At 43.6% G+C, this 17,209-nt stretch overlaps 1 protein-coding gene across 1 annotated transcript; it reads right to left on the bottom strand.

Moving 5' to 3' along the window:
• Positions 1-7,953: 7,953 nt before the first annotated feature.
• gm2a (ganglioside GM2 activator) lies at positions 7,954-14,313 on the bottom strand. Its single transcript, XM_021561850.3, has 4 exons — positions 14,194-14,313; positions 13,936-14,088; positions 10,281-10,463; positions 7,954-9,202 (listed from the first exon to the last, which is right to left on the bottom strand). The coding sequence occupies exons 1-4, from the start codon at positions 14,293-14,295 to the stop codon at positions 9,044-9,046; spliced, it is 597 nt and encodes a 198-aa protein (XP_021417525.3). The 5' UTR covers positions 14,296-14,313; the 3' UTR covers positions 7,954-9,043.
• Positions 14,314-17,209: the final 2,896 nt, after the last annotated feature.

Here is a 17,209-nt window from a genome sequence, read left to right on the forward strand (position 1 = left end):
TCATGTTTTTACTTTACAGACTAATTCCTTCTCTGAGGAGCAGGTCATGTTGATCTTCCAGGGAGGGGTAGCCAGCTGTAAAGACTCCATATCAAAGCCTTGCCCCTGTAGGCTTCACACAGCCCTCTGGGATATCTTACCAACCTGCAACATTTCATCATGTCCCATAGCTAAAAATTATTGTTGCCCTCATGACTTACAAATCAAATCACAACAAATTGTATTTGTCACATGCTTCGGTGTAGACTAACAGTGAAATGCTTACTTAAATTACCAAGAACGCAGAGAGCAAGAACATAGAGAAATAATAGAAAAGTAAAATATATAACAATAAAAGTAATAATAAATACACAACGAGTAACGATAACTTGGCAGTGTACAGGGGGCACCAGCACCGAGGCTATGTGCAGGGGTACGAGGTCATGGAGGTAGATATGTGCAGGGGTACGAGGTCATGGAGGTAGATATGTGCAGGGGTACGAGGTCATGGAGGTAGATATGTGCAGGGGTACGAGGTCATGGAGGTAGATATGTGCAGGGGTACGAGGTCATGGAGGTAGATATGTGCAGGGGTACGAGGTCATGGAGGTAGATATGTGCAGGGGTACGAGGTCATGGAGGTAGATATGTGCAGGGGTACGAGGTCATGGAGGTAGATATGTGCAGGGGTACGAGGTCATGGAGGTAGATATGTGCAGGGGTACGAGGTCATGGAGGTAGATATGTGCAGGGGTACGAGGTCATGGAGGTAGATATGTGCAGGGGTACGAGGTCATGGAGGTAGATATGTGCAGGGGTACGAGGTCATGGAGGTAGATATGTGCAGGGGTACGAGGTCATGGAGGTAGATATGTGCAGGGGTACGAGGTCATGGAGGTAGATATGTGCAGGGGTACGAGGTCATGGAGGTAGATATGTGCAGGGGTATGAGGTCATGGAGGTAGATATGTGCAGGGGTACGAGGTCATGGAGGTAGATATGTGCAGGGGTACGAGGTCATGGAGGTAGATATGTGCAGGGGTACGAGGTCATGGAGGTAGATATGTGCAGGAGTACGAGGTCATGGAGGTAGATATGTGCAGGGGTACGAGGTCATGGAGGTAGATATGTGCAGGGGTACGAGGTCATGGAGGTAGATATGTGCAGGGGTACGAGGTCATGGAGGTAGATATGTGCAGGGGTACGAGGTCATGGAGGTAGATATGTGCAGGGGTACGAGGTCATGGAGGTAGATATGTGCAGGAGTACGAGGTCATGGAGGTAGATATGTACATATAACTAGGAATAAAGAGACAGATGATTAACAGTAGAAGCAGCGTACGTGATGAGTCAAAAACATTAGTGGCTGTTAGTTTACAATCACATTTCCCAAAGCTGACATCGGTTAAAATGCAAAACTACAAGAGGTTAAAACAGACACGACTCTGAAAGTTGGCCCTCTTACAAAAATAACTTTCCCTGCAATTAATATTCAATCATTTCAACAGTGAACAAAGAGATTTTATCTCATTGATATGACTCAAGACACGACTCTGAAAGTTGCCCGCCTTACAAAATACCTATATTATCTCAATCAACAATTACATTATTTCAACTTTGAACAATAGAGACAGAAAGTCTCTTGCAAAATAGAAGACAAAAAAACATAAAAACAAAAGTCTACAGAACAACTCTGACACACCAGCTGTCTTCTTCACAACCAGGCAATGAGTTCACTGAAACACTGAGTCTATTTTTGGCCTTGGTCTCTGTCAAGTTTATACTAAGCATAGATGTGTCACCTCTACAGTACTAAAGGCCAGACCATAGATGTGGTACCTCTACAGTACTGGGGCCAGACCATAGATGTGGTACCTCTACAGTACTAAAGACCAGACCATAGATGTGGTACCTCTACAGTACTAAAGACCAGACCATAGATATGTCACCTCTACAGTACTAAAGACCAGACCATAGATATGTCACCTCTACAGTACTAAAGACCAGACCATAGATGTGGTACCTCTACAGTACTAAAGACCAGACCATAGATGTGGTACCTCTACAGTACTGGGGCCAGACCATAGATGTGGTACCTCTACAGTACTAAAGACCAGACCATAGATATGTCACCTCTACAGTACTAAAGACCAGACCATAGATATGTCACCTCTACAGTACTAAAGACCAGACCATAGATATGTCACCTCTACAGTACTAAAGACCAGACCATAGATGTGGTACCTCTACAGTACTAGGGCCAGACCATAGATGTGGTACCTCTACAGTACTAGGGCCAGACCATAGATGTGGTACCTCTACAGTACTAAAGACCAGACCATAGATATGTCACCTCTACAGTACTAAAGACCAGACCATAGATATGTCACCTCTACAGTACTAAAGACCAGACCATAGATGTGGTACCTCTACAGTACTAGGGCCAGACCATAGATGTGGTACCTCTACAGTACTAAAGACCAGACCATAGATATGTCACCTCTACAGTACTAAAGACCAGACCATAGATATGTCACCTCTACAGTACTAAAGACCAGACCATAGATGTGGTACCTCTACAGTACTAGGGCCAGACCATAGATGTGGTACCTCTACAGTACTAAAGACCAGACCATAGATATGTCACCTCTACAGTACTAAAGACCAGACCATAGATATGTCACCTCTACAGTACTAGGGCCAGACCATAGATGTGGTACCTCTACAGTACTAAAGACCAGACCATAGATATGTCACCTCTACAGTACTAAAGACCAGACCATCCGTGGAATCCCAAACACTTTCATTTTTTGGGTCAAAACCCTGTCTATTTATATATAGGTTAGTGAGCTCTAATCCCACATGAAAATATCGAGCAGTTGTTCATTGAGAGCTGTGTGTGAACAGGGAAACTTTCCATAGCAGTAGCAGCTGCAGTGTCTCAGTTACCGCTGGACCTATAGGCCCAGTACACACTCTGGTTAAACAACTGATCTGCAACACATTTGTAACAATGGTTGTGACACAACTGATATTTTTTTGGTGATACAACAGAGAGTTTTGTCTACCTAAAAACGTTTGCACAACCATTGTGTGGTGTCTCCACAGTGCTTGTGTGATTATTTTTGTGCAGAAAAAAAAACCCAAATGTGTTTCAGATCAGTTGCACAACGTAAGTGTGTACAGGGCCATGTAATTCCCTTGGTCACAATCAGAGTGACAAGCTGTCGGATGCAATGTTGAGTTTGCAGTGCTTTCTACAGGATAAACAATATGTCATTGTAAACAATATGTCTTTGTGTAAGAGTTTGCATGATACACTTGAACTGCACTGTTGGTTAAGGGCTTGTCAGTAAAGCATTTCACGGTGAAGTCTACACTTGTTGTATTCGGCGCATGTGAATAATAAAGTGTGATTTGATATGTGAGACTCCATATACACCATGTATGAACAGTCATTAGGGTTTAAAATCCCCTATTCACAAATACAATGAATTCAATAGTTTTACACCAAATTTTGAGATTTTTTTTGAAGTAGTCTACTGTAGCCTAATAGACATTGTGTTCGAAGTGATCAGCAGTATAGTGTATGATTATAGGACTTGGTATTTGGAAAAGCATGCCTCAGCCCTAGAATAAACAGAGTGTGATTGTTGGGATATTAAGGGAAAGGCATGCCTCAGCCCTAGAATAAACAGAGTGTGATTGTGGGGATATAAAGGGAAAAGCATGCCCCAGCCCTAGAATAAACAGAGTGTGATTGTGGGGATATAAAGGGAAAAGCATGCCTCAGCCCTAGAATAAACAGAGTGTGATTGTGGGGATATAAAGGGAAAAGCATGCACCAGCCCTAGAATAAACAGAGTGTGATTGCGGGGATATAAAGGGAAAAGCATGCCTCAGCCCTAGAATAAACAGAGTGTGATTGTGGGGATATAAAGGGAAAAGCATGCACCAGCCCTAGAATAAACAGAGTGTGATTGCGGGGATATAAAGGGAAAAGCATGCCCCATCCCTAGAATAAACAGAGTGTGATTGTCAAGGCATAAAGGTCTTGGATATAATAAACCCTCATAAAGCTGAGGCACGGGACCCAGGGAAGCAGGGTAGGAGGACCAGACATCAGCAGGGTAGGAGGACCAGACATCAGGAGGGTAGGAGGACCAGACATCAGGAGGGTAGGAGGACGAGACATCAGGAGGGTAGGAGGACCAGACATCAGGAGGGTAGGAGGACCAGACATCAGCAGGGTAGGAGCACCAGACATCAGGAGGGTAGGAGCACCAGACATCAGGAGGGTAGGAGGACCAGACATCAGGAGGGTAGGAGGACCAGACATCAGGAGGGTAGGAGGACCAGACATCAGGAGGGTAGGAGGACCAGACATCAGCAGGGTAGGAGGACCAGACATCAGGAGGGTAGGAGGACCAGACATCAGGAGGGTAGGAGGACCAGACATCAGGAGGGTAGGAGGACCAGACATCAGGAGGGTAGAAGGACCAGACATCAGTAGGGTAGGACCAGACATCAGTAGGGTAGGAGGACCAGACATCAGGAGGGTAGGAGGACCAGACATCAGCAGAGTAGGACCAGACATCAGTAGGGTAGGAGGACCAGACATCAGGAGGGTAGGAGGACCAGACATCAGGAGGGTAGAAGGACCAGACATCAGTAGGGTAGAAGGACCAGACATCAGTAGGGTAGGAGGACCAGACATCAGGAGGGTAGAAGGACCAGACATCAATAGGGTAGGACCAGACATCAGTAGGGTAGGAGGACCAGACATCAGCAGAGTAGGACCAGACATCAGTAGGGTAGGAGGACCAGACATCAGGAGGGTAGGAGGACCAGACATCAGGAGGGTAGAAGGACCAGACATCAGTAGGGTAGAAGGACCAGACATCAGTAGGGTAGGAGGACCAGACATCAGGAGGGTAGGAGGACCAGACATCAGCAGGGTAGGAGGACCAGACATCAGTAGGGTAGGAGGACCAGACATCAGGAGGGTAGGAGGACCAGACATCAGGAGGGTAGGAGGACCAGACATCAGTAGGGTAGGAGGACCAGACATCAGGAGGGTAGGAGGACCAGACATCAGCAGGGTAGGACCAGACATCAGTAGGGTAGGAGGACCAGACATCAGCAGGGTAGGAGGACCAGACATCAGGAGGGTAGGAGGACCAGACATCAGCAGGGTAGGACCAGACATCAGTAGGGTAGGAGGACCAGACATCAGGAGGGTAGGAGACCCAGACATCAGGAGGGTAGCTGCCCACCCTGCTGGCCAACAGATAACAATCTTAACATCAATGCGTCCCAAATGGCACCCTATTCCCTATATAGTGCACTACTTTTGACCAGGGTCTATTGGGGAATAGGGTGCCATTTGGGATGCAAACATTGCCCTCTGAGACGCAAACTTTGCCCTCTGAGACTGAGTGAGAACTCTCTGGAAGGGTAACACAGTGCTTTATATTTCCTGTAGCCTCAACAGAGGTCAGTAATACACTGTGCTTTATATTTCCTGTAGCCTCAACAGAGGACAGTAACATACTGTACAAAGTGCTTTATATTTCCTGTAGCCTCAACAGAGGACAGTAGGACACTGTGCTTTATATTTCCTGTAGCCTCAACAGAGGACAGTCGGATACTGTACACAGTGCTTTATATTTCCTGTAGCCTCAACAGAGGACAGTAGGATACTGTACACAGTGCTTTATATTTCCTGTAGCCTCAACAGAGGACAGTAGGACACTGTGCTTTATATTTCCTGTAGCCTCAACAGAGGACAGTCGGATACTGTACACAGTGCTTTATATTTCCTGTAGCCTCAACAGAGGACAGTAGGACACTGTGCTTTATATTTCCTGTAGCCTCAACAGAGGACAGTAACACACTGTGCACAATGCTTTATATTTCCTGTAGTCTCAACAGAGGACAGTAGGACACTGTGCTTTATATTTCCTGTAGCCTCAACAGAGGACAGTAACACACTGTGCATTGTGCTTTTTATTTCCTGTAGCCTCAACAGAGGACAGTAACATACTGTTCACAGTGCTTTATATTTCCTGTAGCCTCAACAGAGGACAGTAACACACTGTGCATTGTGCTTTTTATTTCCTGTAGCCTCAGAGGGCAGTAGGATACTGTACACAGTGCTTTATATTTCCTGTAGTCTCAACAGAGGACAGTAGGACACTGTGCTTTATATTTCCTGTAGGCTCAACAGAGGACAGTAACATACTGTACACAGTGCTTTATATTTCCTGTAGCCTCAGAGGGCAGTAGGATACTGTACACAGTGCTTTATATTTCCTGTAGCCTCAACAGAGGTCAGTAATACACTGTGCTTTATATTTCCTGTAGCCTCAACAGAGGACAGTAACATACTGTACACAGTGCTTTATATTTCCTGTAGCCTCAACAGAGGACAGTAGGATACTGTACACAGTGCTTTATATTTCCTGTAGCCTCAACAGAGGACAGTAACATACTGTACACCGTGCTTTATATTTCCTGTAGCCTCAACAGAGGACAGTAGGATACTGTACACAGTGCTTTATATTTCCTGTAGCCTCAACAGAGGACAGTAGGACACTGTGCTTTATATTTCCTGTAGCCTCAACAGAGGACAGTAACACACTGTGCACAATGCTTTATATTTCCTGTAGCCTCAACAAAGGTCAGTAATACACTGTGCTTTATATTTCCTGTAGCCTCAGAGGACAGTAACATACTGTACACTGTGCTTTATATTTCCTGTAGCCTCAGAGGACAGTAACATACTGTACACAGTGCTTTATTTTTCCTGTAGCCTCAGAGGACAGTAACATACTGTACACTGTGCTTTATATTTCCTGTAGCCTCAGAGGACAGTAGGATACTGTACACTGTGCTTTATATTTCCTGTAGCCTCAGAGGACAGTAGGATACTGTACACAGTGCTTTATAGTTCCTGTAGCCTCAACAGAGGACAGTAGGATACTGTACACAGTGCTTTATAGTTCCTGTAGCCTCAGAGGACAGTAGGATACTGTACACAGTGCTTTACATTTCCTGTTGCCTCAGAGGACAGTAACATACTGTACACTGTGCTTTATATTTCCTGTAGCCTCAGAGGACAGTAACATACTGTACACAGTGCTTTATTTTTCCGGTACACACAAGAAGTTTATAGACATGAGGGGAGGGTACATACAGTGTAGAGAATATACATGCAGGGTTTACTGGAAATTATAAACCTGTCTAAGAAATGTCTAAGAATACACAACACTAACAGTTTGCAGAAGCAAACAGAACATGTAAAACCTTCTTGCTTTCTATTTCATATCTGAGTTATAAAGGGGAAGCACAACTTCAACCCAAACAGGAATCATTACCATTATTACTGTGATCAGTTGCTAGCTATAGAAGACAGACTAGGCTTCTTAACTGAGACATCTACTCTGGGAAATGTTTTGAGAAAGAGAGTGAGAGACATTTAATTGAACCTTTATTTAACCAGGCAAGTCAGTTAAGAACAAATTCTTATTTACAATGACGGCCTACCCCGGCCAAACCCTAACGACGCTGGGCCAGTTGTGCTCCGCCCTATGGGACTCCCAATCACATCCGGTTGTGATACAGACTGGAATCGAACTAGGGTCTGTAGTGACGCCTCTAGCACTGAGATGCAGTACCTTAGACCGCTGTGCCACTCGGGAGCCCAAACTAGGACCATAATGGTAAAGTAAGTAATCAAATTACAGTACTTCACACAACTCCACATACTTTGCATGGCATCTTTTCAAGAAACTACCAAAGAAGTTGGTAGACTGAAGCCAGGAATAAGTCTCAATCTCCCATGACCCAATGTCATGTTATCAACATTTAACCACTAGCGCCATCCTGTGTCCATCCTGTGAAACTGCAGAAGCTCAAATCACAATTGGAAAATACAGTCATGCATTTCAGAAAACAAAAGACTTACCAACATATAGGGTATTATTTTATTTAAAAAAGGGTTTTACAGTGAAATATTAGCCAGGAATGCTGATTTGTTACAGTTGTAAGCAATGTCATTTCTAAATAATCAAGGTGCAATTTTTCATGTTGATTCCTAAAAACTTTGATACTTGACTACCATTTCATTTGAATTTTGATCTAAGAACACTTTAACCGGTTATAGAATGGGATTAGGCTTTTGGTATTATAAGGAGGGAATTGATTGTCTGTATTAATCCCATTTCCCTTTGAAACATCACACAGTCACACTTGATTCGTAGACCTCAATTCCAGCAGGTCTACTTAGGCACTTTGAATATGTCAACAATAAAAACACCTTCAGAAGAAAACTGATCAATACACAAATCAACAGGAAGAACATATTCCCAGGGGTTCTAAAATCAAAAGTGTCACCACTAGCAACAGGAAGTAGCATTACAATCCATAGAACCAAAAACGAATGACACAGTAAGAGTCAGCCAGAAATGACTATGGCACAATAAAAACTCCTAGTCATGTGACCAGCACCTTACCTAGGGTAGAAGCCAATGAGCAATAGAAGCATACCCACGGCCATTCACCCTTGACAAGGAAATCGAATAAAATTCATTCTGTATAAAAAAAGACAGTGTAAAACACTGTGAAAAAGAATCAAAACAGGTGACGACAAGTTCATAGCAGTACAGTAGAAAGCCAGTAGGAAGCCATGCAAATCACTCAAATGTTTGACCTGAAAGTGAGTCGACTGAATCATATCCTTAACTACAGTAGCAGCTCAGTTACTGCTTGTTTGGTACAGGGCCAGTATCCACAAAGTATCTCACGAGTGCTGATCTAGGATCAGGTCCACCCTCCTATTCATTACGATTGTAAAAGGTAAAACTGATCAGTACTCCTACTCAGAGAGACTTTGTCGATACAGGCCCCGTTCTCAATTGGCAGTTTGAGATGAGAGCAGAAGTTCCCGTGAGAATAAAGACGACAAAAAAGGTTCAGTGTCGCAGCTCACTGAATGGCACATTTATGTTCCCTGTAGCCTCCATTTAACTAGAGTGGAAAGAGGAGGTCGTTCATCCATCGTTTAGTTATTAGAGTGGACAGCAAAGGTGATTTTGAGGCAGCCCAGTTCTTTCCCCATAGCTCCCAGAACTCCCTGTACCCTGTAGTGTCCGTTGGTCAGCCAATAGGGTAGGTCAATGTCAGGGAGGTAGAAGTCTGACTCTGGTAGCGTGTACATCCCCTTAGAACAGACAGGAAATAGAGGTTTTAACCAATACACTTTCACTATGTCCCGAATGGCATCCTATTCCCTAGATAGTGCACTACTTATGACCAAGGCCCATAGGGCTCTTTAAGGGTAGTGCACCTTGGTCAAAGTACTGTATATTTAGGAATAGGGTGTCATTTGGGACACGGTCTTAGAGTGAAGCATGTTTTACTGTATAGAAAAGGTATGCACCCTCAGGAGACAGAAAATAGGTCATTTGAGCCCAATAGACATGAATTGAGTAAACAGAAAAAAATGATCTTTGAGAAAAACAGAATGAGTACTGAGCAACAGAACGTTAAGTGCACATGTTTTTACTGTGTTGTTTGGCTAGCTGCTGTTCAACAAACAAAACACTCTTAACAATCATTCACAGTGCTATCAGACATTCACCACATCGCACTGAACAGAATACGAAAGAGGGAAGTAGCCTAAGCATTGACCACTGGAGGAACAGGTTCCTTCTTGGGGGTGGGTTCAAAAGGCAACAAACGGAAGAAAAAGGACAGACAGGCTTATAGAGGGACTAACAGGACCTGTCCAATAAGAAACGGCCGTGATCATTTGTCATTGCAAAACAGTTTCAAATGATTGTGCTCTAATGAACACAACCATAAACGATAAGACTCACAGCTTTAAAGGGACAGTGGACAGGGGATGAACTACAGTATAGATTCACAGCTTTAAAGGGACAGTGGCAGGGGATGAACTACAGTATAGACTCACAGCTTTAAAGGGACAGTGGCAGGGGATGAACTACAGTATAGACTCACAGCTTTAAAGGGACAGTGGCAGGGGATGAACTACAGTATGGACTCACAGCTTTAAAGGGACAGTGGCAGGGGATGAACTACAGTATAGACTCACAGCTTTAAAGGGACAGTGGACAGGGGATGAACTACAGTATAGACTCACAGCTTTAAAGGGACAGTGGACGAACTACAGTATGGACTCACAGCTTTAAATTGACAGTGGCAGGGGATGAACTACAGTATAGATTCACAGCTTTAAAGGGACAGTGGACAGGGGATGAACTACAGTATAGACTCACAGCTTTAAAGGGACAGTGGCAGGGGATGCCATAGGTGTGTAGAGGTTCAGGACAGTCCTGTCCTGGCGGTATCAGCTGGTTGAGCAGGTCACAGCCGTCTGCGTAGTGGCAGCTCCCGATCTCTTCCACACACGGAACCTTGACCCAGAACCCTGCCACCTCCTTCTCCAGTGTCACGTTCACCTAAGAGAGAAATACAGCACCAGTCAAAGGTTTGGACACACCTACTTATTCAAGGGAATAGAATAATAGTGAAGACATCAAAACTATGAAATAACACATATGTAATCATGTAGTAACCAAAAAAGTGTTAAATCAAAATATATTTTATATTTGAGATTCTACAAAGTAACCACCCTTTGCCTTGATGACAGCTTTGCATACTCTTGGCATTCTCTCAACCAGCTTCATGAGGTAGTTACCTGGAATGCATTTCAATTAACAGGTGTGCCTTGTTAAAAAGTCAATTTGTGGAATTTCTTTCCTTCTTAATGCATTTGAGCCAATCAGTTGGGTTGTGACAAGGTATGGGGAGTATACAGAATAAAGCCCTATTTGGTAAGAGATTGCTTAAGACATGAAGATCAGTCAATACGGAACGTTAAGAACTTTGAACGTTTCTACAAGTGCAGTCGCAGAAACCATCAAGCGCTATGATGAAACTGGCTCTCACGAGGACCCTCACAGGAAAGGAAGAACCAGAGTTACCTCTGCTGCAGAGGATAAAGTCATTAGTTTCCAGCCTCAGAGATTGGCAATTAACTGCACCTCAGATTCCAGCCAGAGGAGACTGCGTGAAATCGGGCCTTCATGGTTGAATTGCTGCAAAGAAACCACTACTAAAGGACACCAATAAGAAGAGACTTGATGGGTCAAGAAACACGATCAAGTGACATTAGACCAGTGGAAATCTGTCTTTTGGTCTGATGTCCAAATGTGACATTTTTTGTTCCAACCGCCGTGGCTTTGTGAGACGCAGAGTAGGTGAACATATGATCTCTGCATGTGTGGTTCCCACTGTAAAGCATGGAGGAGGTGTGATGGTGTAGGGGTGCTTTGCTGGTGACACAGTCAGTGATTTATTTAGAATTCAATACACACTTATCGCTGCAGAATGCTGGTTACGCCATCCCATCTGATTTGTGCTTAGTGGGAGTATAATTTGTTTTTCAACAAGGCAAAGATCCAAAACACACATCCAGGCTGTGTAAGGGCTATTTGACCAAGAAGGAGAGTGATGGAGTGCTGCATCAGATGACTTGACCTCCACAATCACCCGACTACAACCCAATTGAGATGGTTTGGGATGAGCTGGACCACAGAGTGAAGGAAAAGCAGCTAACAAGTACTCAGCATATGTGGGAACTCCTTCAAGACTGTTGGAAAAGCTTTCCAGGTGACTACCTCATGAAGCTGGTTGAGAGAATTCCAAGAGTATGCAAACCTCTCATCCAGGGTGGTTACTTTGAAGAATCTCAAATATATTTTGATTTGTTTAACACTTGTTTTGGTTACTACATGATTCCATATGTGTTATTTCATAGTTTTGACGTCTTCACTATTATTCTACAATGTAGAAATAGTAAAAATAAAGAAAAACCCTTGAATGAGTCAGCATGTCCAAACTTCTGACTGTTACTGTATATTTATTTTTATTTTATTTAACCAGGTAGGCAAGTTGAGAACAAGTTCTCATTTACAATTGTGACCTGGCCAAGATAAAGCAAAGCAGTTTGACACCTACAACAACAGAGTTACACATGGAGTAAAACAAACATACAGTCAATAATACAGTAGAAAAATAAGTCTATATACGATGTGAGCAAATGAGGTGAGAAGGGAGGTAAAGGCAAAAAAAAGGCCATGGTGGCGAAGTAAATACAATATAGCAAGTAAAACACTGGAATGGTAGATGTGCAGTGGAAGAATGTGCAAAGTAGAGAGAAATAATGAGGTGCAAAGGAGCAAAATAAATAAATAAATAAAATACAGTAGGGGGAGAGGACCAGTTAACTGGGATGTCTGGCTCAACACAGTAGGCTACAGTAACAGTACGCCTATCCACAAAATAGGCCATCACAAGGTTACGTTTACCTATGGACAAAATGCTGTTATAACCTGGGTGGTTCGAGCCCCAAATGCTGATTGGCTGACAGCCGTGGTATATCAGACCATATACCACATGTTAACTGGGATGTTATGAAAAACGAAGTATATGTCAATAAAACTATTTTACAGACATACCGCCAGGCTTGGTCAAGTTACCTAAAGAGGAGAAAATAGGACCAGTACCAGGGTGTTTTGAAAAACGGGTCTAATGTCAGGCTATTCTTGACTTGGACGTTGCACCATAGTTGTTTACAGCAAAGCAGAAACTGTTCTATCCTCCCTTGCAATGACGTCACCGATGTTAGAGAGAAATATGGGTAGGAAAGAAAATATCTGACACTGATCTATGTGATTGATTTCGGGGGAAGAACAGTCAAGTCAGCCTTCTCTGCATTGCATCAACTAAACCAATACAAGTTGGGAACAACAGAATGTCCAGTATGTGAAAGCTGTCTGTTGCAACAACAAAAAAAAAAAACTTTCAAAACGCAACAATATTACATTAACGCATTCTTAATCAGAACACTGCCATCACCACTCTCAATGCCGTCCCTTCTCTTGTGAACTCTGCATTTTAAGGGTGAGCATTGAATTAGGAAGTCTACTGTATATTATATATATCTATTTGGGCCATCAGTGCAGCAGAGCAGGCATTTATGTGGTGAGCTGCTCACATGAAGCTCAGCCTTGAGTCAGACATATCTCCCCAGCCAAGTTTCTACCTATTTAACAACTCTACCCAGAGCCACCCAGAGCCACCCAGAAGAACCCAGAGCCAACAATTGACACACACACAGACAAAGTGGAATAGGCTATCACATGGCTGAATAGGCCTAGAGACTGATATGGCAAAGTAATAGCTTTCAATTCACTGTTGGTAAGTTTTTCAGGAGGAAGTAGGACTAGTGTTTCAAACTTGCTTTGATTGTGACCATTTTAATCCAAGAAGAGCCTATTCATTCTATATTTTTGCCCATTGGTTAAGAGCGTTGGGCCAGTAACTGAAAGGTTGCTGGTTCGAATCCCCAAAACCAACTAGGTGAAAAATCTCTCGATGTGCCCTTGAACAAGGCACTTAACCCGAATTGCTCCTGTAAGTCGCTCTGGATAAAAGCGTCTGCTAAATGACTTTTATTTGTATAAATATGTAGCAGGAAGTAGTTTGGGGGCTGGGGGTGTTCTTAACTATATAACTACCTTTTTTTTGCCCAGTGCTACAGATGTCTATATCTCTGCTTATACAGGACCAGTAAAGGCCCAGTGCACTACATTTGTAAAAAAATAATATAGCATATACATTTAAAAATATATATTTTTTGTTATTATTCTGATTATTCAGGGGTGCTGCAGCACCGTCACTTCCTGTGGCTATGCATATACTGTATGTATATATTGAAGACAGGCAATACCATATGCCTACCTCAAACTAATGGTTGGTTAATTACAAAAACTAACAAACAAGTATACTTTATAAGTAATCAAATAGCATTCAATATCTAATTTTAGTATTTGAAGAGGAGGCCCTTGGTGCATGCTTAGTACTCACAGCGAGGGGAGCGGCCAGCTCGACGGTTGTGTTCCCGGACGCACTGGCCTTTAGGTCCCCTGGAACTGTGATGGGGTCCGGGGACAGGGTTAGGGTCTTCAGAACCGCTGGGTCGTCTGGCTTACCACAGTTCTCCCATGAGAACCCAAAGACCTGTGCAAGAATATTGAATAGTCTATGTTACTGTAATAAACATGATGAATTGATAGAGTAGGTTAATGAACAACATTTGAATATAAGTAAATATATTTCACTCACCTTCACAGTATATGCTGTGCGCGTTTTCTCGAAATCCAAAGCGCAATTCACCTGCATTACAATGCATAGCATTATCACATTAATAACAATACAATTTTTCATCGTGCTCAACTAATCTACAACTGAACTAGAAATAATTAGGGTTAATTCAAGATAACAACAGAAAGCGCGTAAACTAAGACCGTGCACAGCTAAAACGAATCGAGAATGACTGCGTCACAACACGTTGAGACGGTGCGGTAAATATTTGTTTCCATGAAGTCCAGTCTCACTTCCGTGTTTATCAAATCAATCCCGAGGCTCGTGACAGACTTCGCGAGGAGCAGATACTGAGATTTTCCTATTTGTATTTGCGCCTCCTTTATAGAAATAAAGGAGATTGAAGACCAATTTCCTATAGAAATAAAGGAGGCGCAAATACAAATTATAAAATCTCAATATCTATCTCCTCGCATCCTCTCTCCTCGCCTCCTTCTCAAACCCCATTGGAGGAGAAGGTCAAATTGGGCGGAACCTCTGGCTCTCTCATCCAATGGAGTTTGAGAAGGAGGCGAGGAGAGAGAAGAGAGGACGCGAGGAGTATGCAAGTGAGATCTTCCCACAGTCAGAAGCATACTTACCAGATGTATTAGTTCTGGTAATCAATTTAATTACTCACTTGATACCTACAATCAGGAAATTGATCTTTAATTTTTAGATGAACAAATTTTGGTACAGGCTTTTGTGAACAAATATAGACCATAGCCTGTCCCCAATATAGAGAAAATGCAGATTTTGTGATTTTTATTTTTTTTATTTCACCTTTATTTAACCAGGTAGGCTAGTTGAGAACAAGTTCTCATTTGCAACTGCGACCTGGCCAAGATAAAGCATAGCAGTGTGAACAGACAACACAAAGTTACACATGGAGTAAGTAAACAATTAACAAGTCAAGTAGCCACACATAACTGCTATCCATTAGTATCCCACCCAAGTTCCAAAACAAGCATTTAGCATTGCAGCTAAACCCATGGGATAGGCTTCATTTGTTACTAGCCTGAGGCACTGTATTTTGAAGACAACACTCTGAATACCTACACTGGCTTTTTAGCCTATAGTAGTGGACTTGCCTATGGGCCAGTTTATTCTACAGTACTGTTGATCTGCTTCTCTCCACAAGATGGAAATGTTGTCCTAATTTCCTCACCTCTCTGTGAACACCACGGCATGGCCTCACCTCTCTGTGAACACCACGGCATGGCCTCACCTCTCTGTGAACAACACGGCATGGCCTCACCTCTCTGTGAACACCACGGCATGGCCTCACCTCTCTGTGAACACCACGGCATGGCCTCACCTCTCTGTGAACACCACGGCATGGCCTCACCTCTCTGTGAACACCACGGCATGGCCTCACCTCTCTGTGAACACCACGGCATGGCCTCACCTCTCTGTGAACACCACAGCATGGCCTCACCTCTCTGTGAACACCACGGCATGGCCTCACCTCTCTGTGAACACCACGGCATGGCCTCACCTCTCAGTGAACACCACGGCATGGCCTCACCTCTCTGTGAACACCACGGCATGGCCTCACCTCTCTGTGAACACCACGGCATGGCCTCACCTCTCTGTGAACAACACGGCATGGCCTCTCCTCTCTGTGAACACCACCGCCTATACCTAGTCAGTCATATAGCCTATACCTAGTCAGTTTTATAGCCTATACCTAGTCAGTTATATAGCCTATACCGAGTCAGTCAGCCTGTGTCTAGTCAGTCATATTGGCTATGCCTTGTCAGTCAAATAAGCTATGTCTAGTCAGTCATATAGGCTATATCTAGTCAGTCATATGGCCTATACCTAGTCAGTCATTTAGCCTATGTCTAGTCAGTCACATAGCCTATGCCTTGTCAGTCACATATCCTATACCGAGTCAGTCAGCCTGTGTCTAGTCAGTCAAATAGGCTATGTCTAGTCAGTCACATATCCTATGTCTTGTCAGTCACATATCCTATGTCTTGTCAGTCACATATCCTATGTCTTGTCAGTCACATATCCTATGTCTTGTCAGTCACATATCCTATGTCTTGTCAGTCACATATCCTATGTCTTGTCAGTCACATATCCTATTCCTAGACAGTCACATAGCCTATACCTAGTCGTTTGAATAGCCTTTGCCTTGTCAGTCAGTCTATCCTTATTAGTCAGTTATATAGCCTGAATTTCATGTGATCTACATCCATTGACAAAGTTATATGATTGTAAAGTTCTACCTTGTGTCCAGGTTAATATGTTGTGGATGTATTACGCTCTTTCTTGCAATGCAGCTCATGCAATCAGCCATTGGATGTATGCAACACGCAGCAAGCTCTACACACTTGCTGATTTAAATGTATTTTGGTGGGACAACTAATAACCACGAGACAGCATAGTGACAGGGCTAGCGGGACAACTAATAACCATGAGACAGCATAGTGACAGGGCTAGCGGGACAGCTAATAACCCTGAGACAGCATAGTGACAGGGCTGGTGGGACAGCTAATAACCCTGAAACAGCATAGTGACAGGGCTGGTGGGACAGCTAATAACCATGAGACAGCATAGTGACAGGGCTGGTGGGAAAGCTAATAACCATGAGACAGCATAGTGACAGGGCTAGCGGGACAGCTAATAACCATGAGACAGCATAGTGACAGGGCTAGCGGGACAGCTAATAACCATGAGACAGCATAGTGACAGGACTGGTCGGACAGCTAACAACCCCGAGACAGCATTGTGACAGGGCTAGCGGGACAGCTAATAACCCTGAGACAGCATTGTGACAGGACTGGTGGGACAGATAATAACCCTGAGACAGCATAGTGACAGGGCTAGCGGGACAGCTAATAACCCTGAGACAGCATAGTGACAGGACTGGTGGGACAGCTAATAACCCTGAGACAGCATGGTGACAGGGCTAGCGGGACAGCTAATAACCCTGAGACAGCATTGTGACAGGGCTAGCGGGACAGCTAATAACCCTGAGACAGCATTG

The sequence above is a fragment of the Oncorhynchus mykiss genome, chromosome 14 (genome assembly GCF_057628025.1).
Source record: "Oncorhynchus mykiss isolate SJ-2025 chromosome 14, ASM5762802v1, whole genome shotgun sequence".
NCBI lineage: Eukaryota > Metazoa > Chordata > Actinopteri > Salmoniformes > Salmonidae > Oncorhynchus > Oncorhynchus mykiss.